This window comes from Notolepis coatsorum (assembly GCF_963971535.1).
Source record: "Notolepis coatsorum genome assembly, chromosome: 8".
NCBI classification, from domain to species: domain Eukaryota; kingdom Metazoa; phylum Chordata; class Actinopteri; order Aulopiformes; family Paralepididae; genus Notolepis; species Notolepis coatsorum.
The window spans coordinates 54,048,080-54,066,090 of NC_140172.1; the positions used below are offsets into that span (position 1 = coordinate 54,048,080).

Below are 18,011 nucleotides of genomic sequence, written 5' to 3' on the forward strand. Positions count from 1 at the left end.
TTGACATGTCTTAGAAGAATATAAGCTTTGACGTGGAATTCCTGGTAAAAAATATAAATGAGTGCATGTTGCTCATTTGCATATTCATATATCCTTTCATTCTCCATGAGGGTAAATATGCTGCTGAGCCCTTTTCAGTAGTTTGGTGGACAAAAACAAAATTATAAAATTTCGAATATTTTCAATTGTTTAAGAACACATCTGGAGCGAATCTTCAAATTAAAGTCACTGTTTAAGTTTTAACTTGTTCTAAACCAGTGTTTGGAAATTGATAGAAATCTGCAAATCCTTCCCTTTTTTAATATGGTTTGATGCAGAGAAATGTTTTGGTGAGAGTGTACTTCCCATAGACACTAGTGTAGAGTCTGAAAAGGCTTTTGTTGTCACATGGGTGGCCTATTGTAGCGTGTAAAAAAGCAAAAACAGTCCATTGTGTGGCTTTTAGCAAACATTGAAGGTTTTGTAGACCACCCACCCATGTAAAACACCACCCATGTAAAACAGGCTTCTACAGGCCACTGTTCATGAAGCAAAATGTGTTGTTGAACACAAAACGATTACAAACACATTTTTTGTGTTGGCTTTATTTGATCTTTTGAGCTATGTGTCAAGAGAGTTGGATCATTTGTCAAAGTTGTTGTTTTTTTAATCCAAATGATCATAACAATCAAAACAAGGTTGTATATAGATTTCATACGTAGGCCAAATTGTGTGCCGTCATCTACACTTTTTTTTTTAGAATCACACAAGATGCTTGTTTTCCCTTCCAAGCACAATTTCTACTCCCTGAGTGGCCTGGTAAATGACCCCTGAACTCCTTGTCTCAATTACTGATTGTGTGTGTGTGCAGTAATCAGAAGTATTTAGATACGTGTGTGTGTGATTGTGGAGGATCGACGGCTGACATTGAGAAAGGCCCTGTATGCGGGGATCTATGGGAGGCCTGATGAGATCTGGCAGGCTCGGTCGGTCTCGTGGTGCTGATGGCGGGAAACCAGAAGGCATTCGCTTTCACTACAGGCCAGATGGCAGTGGCGCTATGCCATTACCGTGATGCCCAGGATGCATTGCTCTGTCTCTGTGTGTGTGTGTGTGATATGTACCATAATCTGAACAGTTTTTATACCTGCTGTAACCCTGTTCTCTGAGACAAACTTACTCCTAGTCATAGTGAGGAGAACATCCATTCCTCGTGCATCTCTGTTCACCTCCTCTCCCACCAAGGATCCCATTGCCCTCCAGTGTCTTCTTGACTTCTAGACAGCACAGATGCATATAGTGTCATGGTGATGTGTTACTAAGTGTGTCTGACTCCTAACTGCCAAAACCTACACTAGAACTAGAAGTATGACTTATACTGTATCATGCTAGTTAGGGTACAGACCCTCACCACCTTGTGTATACTGTTTACTTTTACTCATAGTATATGAGTAATTTGAGTGAGTATATTCAAAATGTATTTATTGTAACTTATATTATAACTGATGGGGCATACAGACCCTCACCTGCATCCTTGTTTACACTGTTTATTATTTTTTTCTCATTTTTATATTCAGATCTAATTTCATTGCCTATATTTATTGTCTTCTATTACCCTGCCCATACCGGTCCCCCCCCCCCCCCTGTTGCTATGATGCCCAAATTCTCCCAAGGGGATCAATAAAGGAATCTTATCTTAATAACACCAAGGAACAAACAAAAGAATTGGAGGGAATCACCGGAAAAGAGACGTTTATATAAACAGATTTTGAACCTCCACCATGGGTTCATGAATAGCAAGTCTGAGCCCCTCATAGACATTTTTATGTTCTTTTATTATGTTGTGTTTTTATGGGTTTTCTTTACTATGTATTATGTTATCACGTACTCTGCACTATTGTACATGTAATAGGGATGCCCCGATCACGTTTTTTGCCACCGATCGTCTTGAGCCATATCGGCCGATACCGATCTGATATTGATCGTTTTTTGGTATAAAAAAAAATATATATATATATATATATAAAACATTTTAATTTTTTTGCAAATATATTATATAATCATACTTGTAGTTGTATTATCTGCGAGACATCGCCACCACGCAACAAGTCAAAATGCTCGCTATCTGCAAACAGCTCCACTGTCTGTGTGTACTCGAGTAGCCTCCAGCTACGGCCAGGATTCTCCGGCGCTGCAGCTGGACCCTATTGGTATAAATCACATTCAGCATGCCCTCAGCTCGAATACGCATCGAATCAATGTTATAAGACATTGATATCAGGAGCTATCTGTAGCTACTGCTAGCCGGCTAGATAACGTTAAGACAACGCCTCAGTGAACTATTTAGTTTAGAGCTAACGTGAGCTAATGTGAGCTACCGAGTCAACGGAGGTAACTTATCATGCACTCGACTATTGAGCATTTGTTGATATCAGCAGCTATCAGTAGCTAGCCAGCTAGATAACATTAGACAATGCCTCATGTATTAAACTAAAAGTGAATAATTGACTGGGTCATTTAGTTTAAACAGTAACGTTAGCTCGGTAGGTAGCCAACGTTAGCTCACGTCGCATGCACTAGAGCAGACTGTTGCCGGAGGCAGCTGGAGCCTCTTGTTTACATGGGTGCGGGAGGAGCAGGAGGAGGAGGAGGAGGAGCCGTACGCTGCAAGCAGCTCTGTGTGTCAGAGAGAAGTCAGCAGTGAGATCTCCGCTAAGAATTGGATCATGTTTTTCGATCGGTTTTGACGATCGGCGAAAATAAAGCATTATCACCGATCTCATATTTATACTGAATATCGGCCGATACCGATCGCTGGCCGATCGATCGGGGCATCCCTGACATGTAATATTCTGCTTCACACAATGTGATTCCCACACTAATTCACGTATCCCGTATGTTCTCTTGTCTCTCCTCTCTCTGGTCCAGACCTGATCCATGCCACCAACGAGATGAACGTGAACATCCCTCAGCTGGCTGACACTCTGTTTGAGAGGACCGCCAACACTAGCTGGGTGGTGGTCTTCAAGTCGCTCGCCGCCACGCACCACCTGATGGTCTACGGCAACGAGGTCAGGAGGACCCCTCCCCCGCTCCCACTGAGACCTTCACTTAACACATTCGGGGCCATTGGGATTAGATGGGGCCCACTCTATACGGCCAGCATTTCATAATAACCTTTCATTGTGCGTGAGGCTGTTTGTAGAGCTAAATCTATACTTTATATTATTGCTATCTGTCCATTCTCATTGTCAATTGACACTATAAACCGTCCCTTATATGCCTTAAATAAATAATTTTTCCATCAATATGTTCCCATTTTATAGCGTCTTGAATATGCACGTTATAGCAGAATGTTCTGGGGTATTTCCTGGAACACGAGATATAGGGTGCTAAGCTAATAACGTTAAATCGAATGGCGTTTTGGCTATAGACAAGCTAGAGTTAAAACTCAAAATGCATATTATCGGTATCATGGTCCACCATGAATGCATGAAAGGGGGGGGGGGGGGGAACGTCGTTTCTGATTATTGATTACCAATAACGGCATTAGCCTCAGTAGCCTCATTCGCTGACTGGGTGGATGGCTATCAAAGCAAGGCCCGACCAAGCTGAAATTGACGTCAATTGCTCTTACCTGTGGCCGGTTGGACTGCAAAAATGATTTCCCAGTTATCGATCACCATCTGGTAGATCCATATGTCCATTGGCTGATGATATATTCCTTTACGCATACTGAATTCAGCGTCCCAAAAACTATTCCAGGCCATCGGCTACACGCATAGCTTTAGGCTAACAGAAAAGTCCATTCATAATACAAAAAAATAAACACCGGTCTGTAACGGGGAACACTGCATTATTGAGACGGCGCCCCTACGAGGATCTGGCCGGTAATGCACTTTTCCGAATTCCAAGATTAGGGTAAATCTGCAGTGCCGCTCGGTGACATTGAGTAGGATATTAAAATGGAATAAAAGCCAAAACAACCTTGCCACGTATATATACGTGGTTGGCCCTTTAAGCATGGCACCGAAACACGTATAGTGGTTGGCCCCGAATGTGTTAATACACCTATTAGAATGGACCTGTATGAAAATAAACTACAGCGTAGAATAATCTGTGGGGATTTTTATCATACACACTATAGAGATTTGCCACAGACTTACTATACTACAGTGATTTGTATTACAAGATAAAGACTTAAAAGAAATAATGTCTTATCACGATGTCATTTACACTGGAAAACTATACTGTCACATACAGGTATCGCTGTACCGCTATACCGTCAAAACTAAGGAAAATATTGTGATATGATATTTTGGGTATATTGCCCAGCCCTACTTTACAATATATGTGTTGAATCTAGTGATTCTCACCATATTATTTTCTATAGTTTAATATTATGGACATATATGGTGAAATCACGCACATACGGTATATGGCTATTTCTATATACTCTATATTCACTGTAATATTTCTGCAATTGTGTGAAGGAAAACACCTCGGCAGCGCTGTAGTTTTACTATAGTTAATTTTCATACAGGGATGCAGGTATATTAATAACCGTAGCCTGTACACACAGATGGATACATCTTGTATCTTGTGTAACTTCCATTTCACCGTTTCTTACCTGCTCATTGGAACTTGTTTTGTATGAATGTACATATTGTTTTGATTTTCAGAGATTTATACAGTATCTGGCTTCAAGGAACACACTATTCAACCTCAGTAATTTTTTGGACAAAAGTGGCTTACAAGGTACGTGACCAGCCCCATGCATAATTTGTGCTACTCTACTCTCTTTTCTGCTCAACCCAATTTTCAAATATTGAAAGATCACCCTTCTACCCTCCTCCCCTCTTTCTGATACAGGCTATGACATGTCCACGTTCATCAGGAGGTATAGCCGCTACTTGAATGAGAAGGCAGTGTCCTATAGACAAGTCGCTTTTGACTTCACTAAAGTAAAAAGGGGGTAAGGAGACTAAATGTCAATATTCTTTTGGATATGTTTGTACTGTAAACACTAAACGGGCATACTTTAGTAGATTATGAGCCAAAGCTTAACACTTAATTATGGGCTAAAGCTTAATGCAAAGCCATATTCTTTAAATGTACAAAGTATCACATTGACAAGACCCCTCTTCAAAGCCAGAAACCAGTGGCGTGTTTCCTCAGAAGCTCCGTAGGTACGTGGTGACGTGTCTTCTGAACCCTCTCTCTTCCGTAGGTCAGACGGAGTGATGAGGACCATGACTACAGAGAAGCTCCTGAAGACTATACCCATCATTCAGAATCAGATGGACGTGCTACTAGATTTCAACGTGAGTGTGGTTTGCGTTTTGCCAAACACTCCAGATGAAGAACAGTTTGTCCTGTTTTTTTTTTAGTTTTCAGATGAACCACAACGTTCAATTTTTTTTTTTTTTTTTTAGATCTAAAGATGGTAAATTCATAGTGAGACACGGAGATGGAGTGGAGGACCTTTTTTTAGAAGATGTATCTCTTTCACACGTGATTTGGATTGAATTACCACCTGCAAAATACACAAACTAACCGGTTCTTCATATTAAGCGTTCAGTTAACATCTTGCTCTCTTTTCAACCTAGACCTATTTTTTATGAATTTGGCGTCTCATCGATTCTCAACAAAACGTTGCCACTGAGCACAAATTAGCGAGTTGTGTTTCTCTGAGCGCTTGAGTTGCTGCAACTCTTCCTGCTGCCACTTCATGCAACACGTCATGCAACACAACAGTCAAACAATGTCCTCCGCAGCAACATACAGTACGTCTGCATAACTCTGGAGTTACTCTGAAAGAACACATTTTTTATGTCTTCGGATAACATTCTGCCTCTTGTGCCATTGTGCCATGGATAGAATTCAGAATCAATGGGTATGATGCCAGATGATAGGAAAATAGGGCATAGGTTGAAGAAATACCATAATTATCCTTACATTTTATTGTATGTGCTTGTGACCATCCCCTCGCCTCCATCTCTCTAGGTCAATGCCAATGAACTGACAAACGGTGTGATCAACGCGGGCTTCATGCTTTTGTTCAAAGATGCCATTCGACTGTTTGCAGCCTACAACGAAGGCATCATCAACCTGCTGGGTAAGAGAGGGAGTTTAGTTATCATGCTTTGTCCAGCTATATTTTCCTCCATTCCTTGCAGCAGGGTTCGAAATTAACGGGGGCTCGGGGCAAAATGCCCTTGAAAATGGACAAAATGCCCCCGAATATCAGTTAAGGGGGGCAGAAAATGCCCCCGACAGTTTACTAATTATATATATAATTATATATATGATCTACAGTGCGAGCATTTCCCTTGTATTTGGCCCTAATAATATGTGTGTGTGCGCCACCCGGAAAAATCATTTACTCGAGACGAGTGACGATTACAAAACAGCTCCGCTGTTATAATAGTCCCACATTACACAAGGCGCATAAACGTCCAATCACAGTAGCGCCCGAAAACAAAGTCACGGTACCGGCTTAGGCAAGTTATACATTCAGAATCAGACAACGCAAAAAAATCAGCCAGCCATGAAGCCCATTCATTTTTATTTTGAGCAAAAGAGAGACGAGGAGAAAGAGAGGAATCCGGCTGACATGGCTTTTGAAGTGATATTCGCACGTGTTTTTGCGGGTCCAGTCCCCACGGTATGTTGACAGAATTCGCAAAACACCTTATCGACTGAAGCATAAAAGTCATTAGGATACTGCTCTGCTCTGAATTTAGGGCTTAGTGGGGAATTTCTTCCGACGTTAACGACGCACCGAAGCAGCTAGACCATTTCTCCGTGTTGTGTGTAACACGCAGCGGTCCCCGCCTCCTCCCTCCTTGCAACAAACGTTCCACCCAAAAACGGAATTTCTATTTCATAATGAATTAAATAATTGTATAAAGAATTTTCAATGTTCTGTCATCTAATAATATATTCCATTACCTTTCCTATCTGTATCAAAGTCAAAATGTTTATCATAACAACACTACAACATACAAAAGCAGCTTGACAACCGATATCCTTTGCGTTTGATTGATTGAAAACTTTATTAACAGATTGCAGAATGGGTACAATACAGTACAGCTCAATACACACAAGTTAAGGGGATGCAGACCAGAGAAAGACTTTCGTCTTGTTTACATCAGGGTCCCCCATTTTCAATTCATAGTGTGCACACGCACAGTATAATAATGCATGAGATAAATAGTTAATAAACTCTGTGTTACTTGAACAATTTTCACTGTGCTCCTAAATTTCTTTGTGTGCTCCTAAATTTTTATTTAGATTTTATTTATTAACATTTTATTTAGGAGCACATGTGCTCCTTGGGAAAAAGGTTAGCGTAGAGCCCTATATATGGAGACATTAACATTACATTATCAAACATAGGGACGAAGACTGTAAAAAAAAGTGTCAACAATGTTTTATAATCCTTATGTTAATTTTCATCATAAAAATTCAGTGCCCCCGAAATACAAAAAAAAGCCCCCGAAAATCAATTAAGGGGGGCAAAAAAAGCCCTTGAAAAAAAATGTTAATTTCTAACCCTGCCTTGCAGTGTATTGAATAGGAGAGAGACTGCTATGCAAAACGTGGGAACACTGGGTGTCGGACTAAGGGACATTTATTGCAGGCTTACATGGGAGATAATATTCAAATAATATTCACCATTTGTCACAGCAGAAACGACAAACAAGACTGTTTTGATGAAAACCTTGTTATCACAACGTAGCAGAGTCTGTAATTACACTAAATCACCTCAGGTCTTTTTCACGTGGTGAGGGGTGTGGCCTTGTTATGGCTGGAATGGGGTGTGAGGGGTGTGGCCTCGTTATGGCTGGAATGTTCACCTGGGTATGGAATAGGCAGCAGTGTAAATCTGTGTGCGATGAGCAAATATAACGGAGGTCAGTTGCAGGGTGGTGAGACTTGCATTTGATGTATGCACCCTGTGGAGATGCTGGGCACAATGAGCACCGACTGACACATTTCTTTGGGAAAACGTTAAAGGAATGGTAGCATTTTTACCATCCCTTTGCCCCGGGGCACGTCGGTCAATATTTTTGAGCACGCACCACTCTCTCCTAAAGCTCCAAATCGGAGAGAGAGAGAGAATCTTGGAATGCATGATGTCACCTGGATGTAAAACCTGGGGCTGCTCCATAGACGATGAATGAGGCACAGATTTTTGTGGCCCCATAAAATGTTACTAAAACTTACACCCATAAGCTCTATATGCTGGTTCAGACCGGTTGGCAATACTAAAATATAAACGTTATTTGGGTGTGAAGTCACATTTTATGGCTCCACAGAGTCGGAGCACCATTCGTTGTCTTTGTAGCAGCCCCACATTCTTACACCCGGAAGACGTCACATCTCCCTTATGTCTTGCTTCAGAGGGGAGTGGTGCCCAGGATATGAAATCTTAAAATGGGTTGCAGTTCCCTTTTTTAAGAACGACTTAATTTGTGCGGCTAGGTGGCACAGTGGGCAAGGCACTCGCCACCAACGCAGGAGATGCTGGGTTCGAGCCCAGCTCTCTGCGTTGCTACCAGCTTGGCTGGTCGTTCATACTAATACAAGTGGCAGTATTAGGGGGGGGGAAGCTGGTGGGTGGGGATCGGACGTTGTGGACAGCGACTCCTACAGGTCGGTTGGTGCGCCTGCGCAGCAGAATCAGGAAGCAACGGGGCGGCGTGTCCCTCTCACGCAGACCCCTGCCGCTGAGAGATCGCGCTGTGCAGGTGAAAAGATGCGACGGTTGCCTCCTCGTGTACCGGAGGGGACACGTGATGCAAGGCTTGGTCCACATTGCAGCCGGCTTGTGGGAGGCATGGCCTAACAACGTTAGAGACAGGGGAGGGTAGAATTGGACAATACGAAATTGGGGAAGGGAGAAAAATTGAAAATGGGGAGAAAAAGTAGATAAAAAAAAAGAGAACGACTTAATTTCTGCAAACAAATAAAAGGGAGCCCCATGATATGGACTGTGAGGAATATATGTTGTGCATTTTGGAGATTTGTTGTTTTCATTTCATGTCTTTTAAAATGTTTTACAACAGAGAAGTACTTTGACATGAAGAAAGTCCAATGCAAAGAAGGCCTCGACGTCTACAAGAAATTCCTCACGCGAATGACGAGAATCTCAGAGTTCCTCAAAGTGGCAGAGGTAAAGTACAGCCATCGTGCCTTCAGACATCTGGGACGTAAACGTATGACTGGTTCTATAGATGTTCCCTCAGCTTTTCCCTCATATCTCATCTCCTCTCTTCCTACAGCAAGTGGGTATCGACCGAGGGGACATCCCAGATCTGTCTCAGGTAAGAGAGTGCTTCCTTGTGAAATGTAACCGGTTCTCAAGGTCATTTTACTTCATGCACACCCTGGCTTGCCTTTTTCTATTAACACTTTGAATGCCATCCACGAGTTTCTCGTGTTTACCCCCCGCGGGTTGAATGCCCACTCACGAGAATATTCGTTTTAAATACGTTTTTATTTTTTTTATTAGCGATCTGAAATCATATTGCATCAAGCGAGTCTATCGTTGGAGATCCAGGCACCCCCGGCGCTCAGATGTGAAAAAAGCGCCCCCTATCGTCTCCCAGATGGTAATTCACCCTTTTGGATTGAACTCAATGAAAATGAATGGGAAAAAGAAACCCGCACTCCACATTTTACTTCTCACTCACGCAGCCGGCATCTACCAGCTTCATGCTGGACTCTCGGGAGCCGCGGGGAATATGTGTTATACAGTATCACGGTGGATCACTAAAAGGAGCGATTTTTTTCGAATGGCGATCAGGAATTGGAATAATCCATTTGGATACCATCTGATCTCGGGTAAGGAATCTATGTTACCAGTCTAAGGATAATCAGATCCGTTTTCACGGATATATAAGCGTTTATGTGATATCGCTGTTAGACTGTGCGCGCCGTCAGGAAATAGGAGCAGCGATTATCAGTGCACGGCACGAGCGTGCATGCATACACTACTAACGATCATCTAGCGTTTATTTGAAAACGATTCATAAATAGGCCGACAAATGACAACGTTCTAGAATATTCCAGGAAAAGGCGATTATCAGGGAATCTCTTCTTTTTTCAGTGAAACAGAGTGCTTTTCAGAATGGTAGAACACGGAAATGAAGCGATAAAAAAATCTGCTTTGACAATGTTGACTGGAAAACGAGTCTTTGATAAGCGACGGGCAGATTAGACACATAGCCATAATTTAAAACATAGATTAGGCGATATTAACGTTAACATTGAAGTGGCCCTGGGCATTCAAGGGACTAATAATGAATTAACCTTGGGCAGTCAAAGTGTTAAGGGGGAACAAGGGGCAATTTATTTGGAAAATATCATTATGCATATAATTCAACATGCCCATTGAAAACGGAACACAACCCAAGCAGACGTGCTCATTCAACAGAGAAGAGTACACACATCGGGTCAAGACCTGTGTAGCGCAGTGGCATAATGACGAATGCATAGCAACACAATTTACAATGGACACATCCTACCAAAATCAGACTATCCTTTGTGGGAACAATAATCTGACACTTTTCAGATGTACAGAAACGTAACCCCCCACCTAGAGGGCACACTGATGCCCACCCAGAAATTTAAGCGATAATTTTCTAGCTTCTAGTTTTGGATGATGGAATGTTTTATGATTGTTGCTAATTCTGTAGCCATATTGCACTTCAATCACTATGCAGACGACTCTGCCTTATACCCATTGCTGCACTCTGGTGGCACTGACACCTAGAGGTTAATTTGCAAGCTGTGGACAGTTTGTTTTCTATCCTGTTGGGTTGCCTCCATAATGGTTATTTAATTTTTATTTTACCGTTTTCTTCCTTATAACACGCTGCCAACCCTCTAACCTCAGATGTAGCCAGTGGCACCACCGTGCTCTCCATGCCGTTTTAACGCTTTGCACGCCAGGCTAACCTTGTATGTGCCCCTGTTGAACTTACAAAGACACTCACCTTTGACCTCGCATGACCTACAGCAAATAAAGGTGTTATATTTTTATATATATATATATGGTAACATGGTTAAGTTAAACTTCTTCTCATTCATCATACACTGAAAATTTAAGTAAAGGCTATCCTTAAATGGTAGACTCGATTTACTAAGTAAAATTTACCCAAAGAGAGCAACTGCCTTAAGTCTGGGTAATAACTATCATTAGATATGAATAGATTAATCCGTTTTTGAAATCGGGCATAAAATACAAGACTGATGGTGGGGGGTAGACTCTTACAGGTACTCGGTAGTATAGCTGTAACAGCGTTAGCTAGCTTTCCTCCTTACATCTCTTGACAATCGACGCCTTTATTTTCTGTATTCTTTCCTTTCCCTTATCTTTCCGTTTTCAGTTCACGGTTTGTGTAAGTATTTCCATATTTCTCCCTTTCTGTGTCTTTGAGGGTAGCTCCTCTCCTGTTGTGATCTTTCTGTGTCTTTGAGGGTAGCTCCTCTCCTGTTGTGATCTTTCTGTGTCTTTGAGGGTAGCTCCTCTCCTGTTGTGATCTTTCCGTGTCTTTGAGGGTAGCTCCTTTCCTGTTGTGACCTTTGTGTCTTTGAGGGTAGCTCCTCTCCTGTTGTGATCTTTCTGTGTCTTTGAGGGTAGCTCCTCTCCTGCTGTGGCCGGAAAATATCCTGCATGCTATGCTATATATTATTATGATAAATTACTATATATATTATACTTTATTTTATTTTTCTAATTTCATCTATGTGTGTGTCAATGGCTCTAGGCCCCCAGTAGCCTTCTGGATGCTTTGGAGCAGCACTTGGCCTCTTTGGAAGGAAAGAAGGTGAAAGATTCCACAGCGGCCAGCAGGTAGGACATGTTCTCTCTCGTTCTCTCTTTTTCTCCCCCTTTTCCCTTCACAGTCCTGGAACAGACGATACTGAGATTTGAGATGGAAGAATGCTCATGGGTGAAAGTCAAGACTATTCTAGTAATGCATCATTTGTCCTATTGTGCTTTTTGGGTTTCCCCTTACCTTTAGTGTGTTATATAGCTGGAGGTGCATGTAGAACCATAAAGAGTTACAAAGCCCAGAGTCCACACCAAAGGGAGTTATTATTTTAGACGGAAAACATTGCTCCTGAACTTCCTTGAAACGCCTCATTTGTTCAGCCTTTTCTTGAGAAAAGGAAAATATTGCAAGAACTAACCTGCCTTTTTGTTCTGTTACGCGACTAGGTCATCATGAAACGCAATGCATTTGGTTGGTCCTTGACTTCCGTGTCTCTGTTTTTCAAGATGGCGGCTCGCTCGTAAATTTTTTCCACCTAAACTGTTCACGAAAATATGTTTAATTTTAGGCGAGAAATACGTTTTCAGAATTTCGTGAGCAAGAGCTTTAGCGTGTGCTCGCTCAGGCTTGGGAAGCAGCAGCTCATTTACACTTAGAGACGGGAGCCAAAACAGCCCATTTCAGGCTAAGTCTCACACACAGCCTGTCAGCTGTAACTAGGTGCTTTTTGATCGCTCGCCTGACACATATATTATTTCCAGGTCAAAGGTAAACATGACCATACATAGAATGGTTCTATTCACAAAGCCACCATTCGTTTTCTGACGCTGGGATCATCACAAATGCATGTTGTATGATGGGGTTCGGTGAAATAGATGTTATCTTTGTCAGCAGGTCCACCAAAACCCTGTCCACTCTTGCTCCGAAGTGTCTGAGTCAGAACAGCAACAATTTAAATAAATAGCGTTAGTTGGCTCTAGGCGATCGCCATTGCCGGACGTTAGTTGGCTCTAGTCTGGAGATAACAACTGTGGTGTTCCACAAGGAAGCATACTAGGACCGCTACTATTCCTAATTTATGCAAATGACATGTCGTCAGCTTGTGACTGCAACTTGTTCCTGTTTGCGGACGACTCAGCCCTGCTGGTCTCTGACAAGAACAAGTTACAGGTTGAAAAAGCCCTCAGCTCGGAACTAGGCAAAATCTGCATATGGCTCGCCGACAACAAACTATCATTACACATGGGCAAAACGGAGTCCATTCTCTTCGGTTCAAATAACAAACTCAGCAAGACGGACGGCTTCTCGGTTACAGTGGGTGACAATATTGTCACAAGGAAAGATGAAATTACCTACCTGGGTTCCATCCTAGAGGCTAATCTTTCCTGTGACAAAATGGCATCCAATGTAATAAAAAAAGTCAACCAACGAACTCGATTCTTGTACCAGATCTCCTCTCTGGTAAACAAGAATACCCTGAAGACTGGCAGGAGCACTCATTCAAGGGTACTATGACTATGCTTGCACCTCATGGTACCAAAGCACCTCAAAGGCACTAAAAAACAAATTACAAACATCTCAAAACAAGCTAGTCAGACTCGAGTCAAGTCAAGAGTTTTAATTGTCACGGCATACAGGTATACTATGAAATGCGGGTGGTCTTGCCCGCAACAATGTGCAATACAGTGGTACTACTGCTTGACCCGACTCCTAGAACCCACCTCACCCCTGCCCACTTTGACAACCTAGGATGGCTTAGAGTAGACGACAGAGTACAGCAACTTGCAATGGGCCTGGTCTACAAGATACACTACGCGACCAAGGTACCCATGTACATGTCAAAATACTTCCCAAAGGTCAGTGAATACCACGATCACAACACCAGAGGGAGCTCCACAAATCCTGTTAAACCCAGATTCGGCTCAAACAAGGGACTAAACACGTTTCGCAATTATGCCACATCAATGTGAAACGCCCTACCCAAAGCTGTAAAGGAATGTGAATCACTACCCACTTTCAAAAACACTCTCAAAGAACACCTACTGGAGACTGCAATTCGGAACTGGCCCCTACAAATGTCCTAACCCAGTTGTACAGTAAATGACCAAGTATGGCTTTGACAGTATTCCAATGTACAGTGTACAGTGTGTGTGTCCCCCCCTACCCAAACCCCCCCCACCTCCAATGTACAGCCCCCACCCACCCAACCCCACCCCACCCACCCAACCTCCTCCAATGTACAGTTTCTACGTCAAATGTATATACACTTTTTCTGGACACTTTTTGTATCACAAACAGTACTGTATTTGCAAATCTGATGTCATAATGTATAGATGTAGCAGTACTGTCTATCTGTATGTCATGTATGTCATATGTTATGATGAATTGAAAATGGGGGACCCTGATGTAAACTAGAGATGTTCCGATACCATTTTTTACTTTCCCATCCGATTCCGAATCGGCCGATACCGATACTTATCCGATACCAGTGCATACATTAAAAAAATTAAAAAATTGAAAAAATATTATATAAATTATAAAACCTTTTTTTTTTTTAATACAGCTACTGTTTTATATATACTGTTTTTTAGTAATGACTATAAAGTAATGGTATTTATTCAACAACAGGTGATTGTATAGATTAGTATTAGTATCAGTAATTGAAAACTATCTCAATGAGTTCACCCAGGGAAAGGTTGTTGGCACATTAGTTCCACACAGACATTATTCGTTGCTGCACTTGCTTCCACAAGAAGGCTCCGTTTAGTAGCAGAGGCTCTGTTGTTGTGATTTTTGCACAATAAATATTCAACATTCTCTTTTGAGACTCCGCCTCAGACTCTTATCATTTGGCACTAAAAGCTAAACATTGTCGCCGATATGGCTGTCCGCAACATGTCATTAATTGTGTACGCGACGTGCAATAACGACGTTACCGTGAGCTAGGTTAGCTAGCATGAGCTACCGGTATATGGAAAGACTTAACGTTACTGGTGACATTGTGATTTAACTTGGAATACTCCTTTGCCAACTTGCTGTACTTTGCTTGCAGGTCTGCAGCCATTATTGCTGGATTATGAATAGCCCCAACTTTAGCCAAGGTAACGTTATGGCTGAACCTTTAACGTTAGTTAATGCTAGCTTTCGGTTAGCTGTTCAGCTAATGCTAATAACATCAGAGCTCCCAGTCAACAGCGCTTTGCCGGGACGATGTCATTTTAAGAAAGTATCTGCTCTGCTGTTAAAATGACAAATGGCAATTGACACTTTAATTCACGGTCGATTAAGCACACGTTTGTTTTATAATGCTCACTCAGCGAGTAGGGTATATCTACAGAGCCCAACGTCCGCAGTGTTGTTGATAAATTACGTCATATGGTATCGGAGCGCAACATTAGAGGGTACTCGCCGATGCCAGCATTTTAGGCAGTATCTGCGGCATTTCCGATACTGGTATCGGTATCGGAACAACTCTAATGTAAACGAGACGAAAGTCTTTCTCTGGTCTGCATCCCCTTAACAATTGTATGTATTGAGCTGTACTGTACCCATTCTGCAATCTGTTAATAAACTTTTCAATCAAACAGCCTGTTTCAAAATACTAGAATCCAACGTAGTCTGGTGAAAACGCACCTTATGTTATGGATGGATCGTCACCGTTTGTCCTCTTCATAATAATCTCCAATAGTTCGCTCTAGGCGATCGCCATTGCCGAACGTTAGTTGGGTCTAGGGCTGACCCCGATTAATCGAATAGTCGACTAATCGATCGAAAGGAGCCATAGTTGACTGCCAACCTCTTAGTCGAATGCAAACAAAATAATATTAGAATATATATATATATATTTTTTTTTTATCATTCTTTCCAAAAGCAAAGAGGCCTAGAAGCGTGGCTAACGCTAATGGTGCGCATACCAGCGAGGCTAACTGCCTAAGAAAATACTGAAGGCACTGAAAGAGGATTTCACCCATCTAATGAACACACTAGACTAGACAAATATCAAGATGTATCCATCAGTGGACCGGCTGACTGTTTAGTATAATAATAATACTTTTTTTTTTTAAACAGGTATACTCGTTTTTGGCGGTGAATGCATGGGAGCCAAAAACGAGTATACTAGTCTTTTGCGTTCAATGAGTTAATACTAGCTCAAGACATACTTTTCCTATGGTGTTTTTCAATTGATGGAAGGGGAAAATGTAATTTAGTTCATACAGACGTACCTCGTCCACAGGGTTTCAGTTCACATTATGCACTGTTTACATGTTGTCCATTTCACATAGGCTACTTCTAGAAAAGGTCAACCGTGTTATGTTTGTTCTTTTTGTACCTGGGTGTCGTATCAAAGTCCAGTTGTAAATAATACCTACAGTACGTGCCACTTCCGCTAGTCTCAACAGCATGTACATGTATTTCTCCATAGAAACCTCAAATGACTCATGTTTTTCTTCCCCCCCCCCCTCTCTCTCTACCTCTTTCCTTCTCTCTACCTCTCTCCCTCCCTCTCTCTCTCTCTCTCTCTCCCTCCCCTCCAGGGCCAGCACTCTCTCCAACGCTGTCTCGTCTCTGGCCAACACCGGCATATCTTTCACCAGAGTTGATGAGCGGGAGAAGCAGGCGGCGCTGGAGGAAGAGCAGGCTCGCCTGAAAGCACTGAAGGTGTGCGTTCTCCCCTCACCTACATTCCTTTCAGCTCACTGCGCTGCACTGCAGGCCTGACCACCGCAACGTCCCGCGCCAGCATGTACCACTTATGTAGCGTAATGACCTTGTTGTGCTGCTGGGTGGGGAAAAACAGCTTCGTAATAGTGAGGAAGTGTCTGCGGGGGTTCTAGCTCATTTTGGCTACAGTCCTTACTACCCCATTGTTTCCTGTGTAGGGTGTGTTTTCTTTCGTGCTTCACTGAAGTTTCAGTAGGACATAATAAGGTTGGGTTTCATGTGTGCTGTTTTCTTAATCAGAAAATGACTGCAATCCCAATGGAGTATTATTTAAAACAAACCTTTTGGAATGTGTTGGCGCTGCTCTAATACTGGAATCATTATTGTAAACCTACTGCATTTATATATATTATATATATATATATATATATATATATATATAGCGCTTTTATCTAAATCACTTTACAACTTATGCCTCACATTCACCCATTCACACACACATCCACACACATCCACACACCGACGGTGGAGGCGACCATGCAAGGTGCCAACCTGCTCATCGGGAGCGGTTAGGGGTTAAGTGTCTTGCTCAAGGACACTTCCACATGCTGCCCGGGAGGCGTGTAGTCTTTTACCAACAGAGTTGCAGTTCCGCGTTCGGGTTCCGCGATCTGATTGGCCACTGACGTTTCTCTCTGCGCCAATCGCGTTACGCCTAGTTCTGCCTCTACTATCCTCGAGTTGGTGGGGCTAATCGAAAGGACTGGACACGGACAAGTTAAACAGCAATCAATTAACCGGACACACAAGCAGAAGGCGAAGCATAATTTTTACTGCCGGTCGGGGGGAAAAGTTAGTTTAGGTTCGTGTTAACGTTAGATAATGTACAAAATAAACGTATTTCCGGTGCTTTAGACGTCGCTCTTTTATTTTGAAACCCCCCGAGCGGAAGTAAAAATGATGCTTCGCCTTCTGCTTGTGTGTCCGGTTAATTGATTGCTGTTTAACTTGTCCGTGTCCAGTCCTTTCGATTAGCCCCACCGTTCATTGTAAACAATGATGCATGTAATTATATTAACGTTACTGTGTTGTTGTAGCTATGTTAATAAATTCTGAATGGCATTAACGTCAGTTGGGTATGATGGCATTGAATAGCATCAACGCTAGCTGGATTTGAAGGCGTATGCTATGGAAGTCCCCTGCGGCTCCACTTTGTTGAAATGTACATACTAGGGCTATAGGATAACCACTGGTTAATTCGCGATTTTTTTATTGGTTTGTCATGACAAACCAATTACATAATCCAACATATGTGTAAGAAACTAACATATTCCAGTTAACGGTATATTTTTTAATGATTCGTTACGGCGAAATCAATACTTCCATTTGTATAAATTACGTTAACTCGAGGATAGTAGAGGCAGAACTAGGCGTAACGCGATTGGCGCAGAGGGAAACGTCAGTGGCCAATCAGAACGCGGAACCCGAACGCGGAACTGCAACTCCGTTGGTAAAAGACTACACGCGCCCGGGAGGAGCTGGAATCAAACCGGGAACCATCCGATTTACCAGACGACCACT

The 18,011-nt window shown here is 42.3% G+C and overlaps 1 protein-coding gene across 3 annotated transcripts in view; it reads left to right on the forward strand.

Moving 5' to 3' along the window:
* Nucleotides 1-18,011, forward strand: part of picalma (phosphatidylinositol binding clathrin assembly protein a) — a 65,032-nt gene that overhangs the window by 24,319 nt on the left and 22,702 nt on the right. For all 3 annotated transcript variants that reach the window (XM_084320899.1, XM_084320901.1, XM_084320900.1), the window contains exons 3-11: nt 2,908-3,050; nt 4,662-4,737; nt 4,852-4,954; nt 5,210-5,303; nt 5,986-6,097; nt 9,054-9,160; nt 9,270-9,311; nt 11,760-11,845; nt 16,304-16,427. In XM_084320899.1, the coding sequence (XP_084177025.1) occupies nt 2,908-3,050; nt 4,662-4,737; nt 4,852-4,954; nt 5,210-5,303; nt 5,986-6,097; nt 9,054-9,160; nt 9,270-9,311; nt 11,760-11,845; nt 16,304-16,427 (887 nt within the window). The remainder of the gene's footprint in view (nt 1-2,907; nt 3,051-4,661; nt 4,738-4,851; nt 4,955-5,209; nt 5,304-5,985; nt 6,098-9,053; nt 9,161-9,269; nt 9,312-11,759; nt 11,846-16,303; nt 16,428-18,011) is intronic.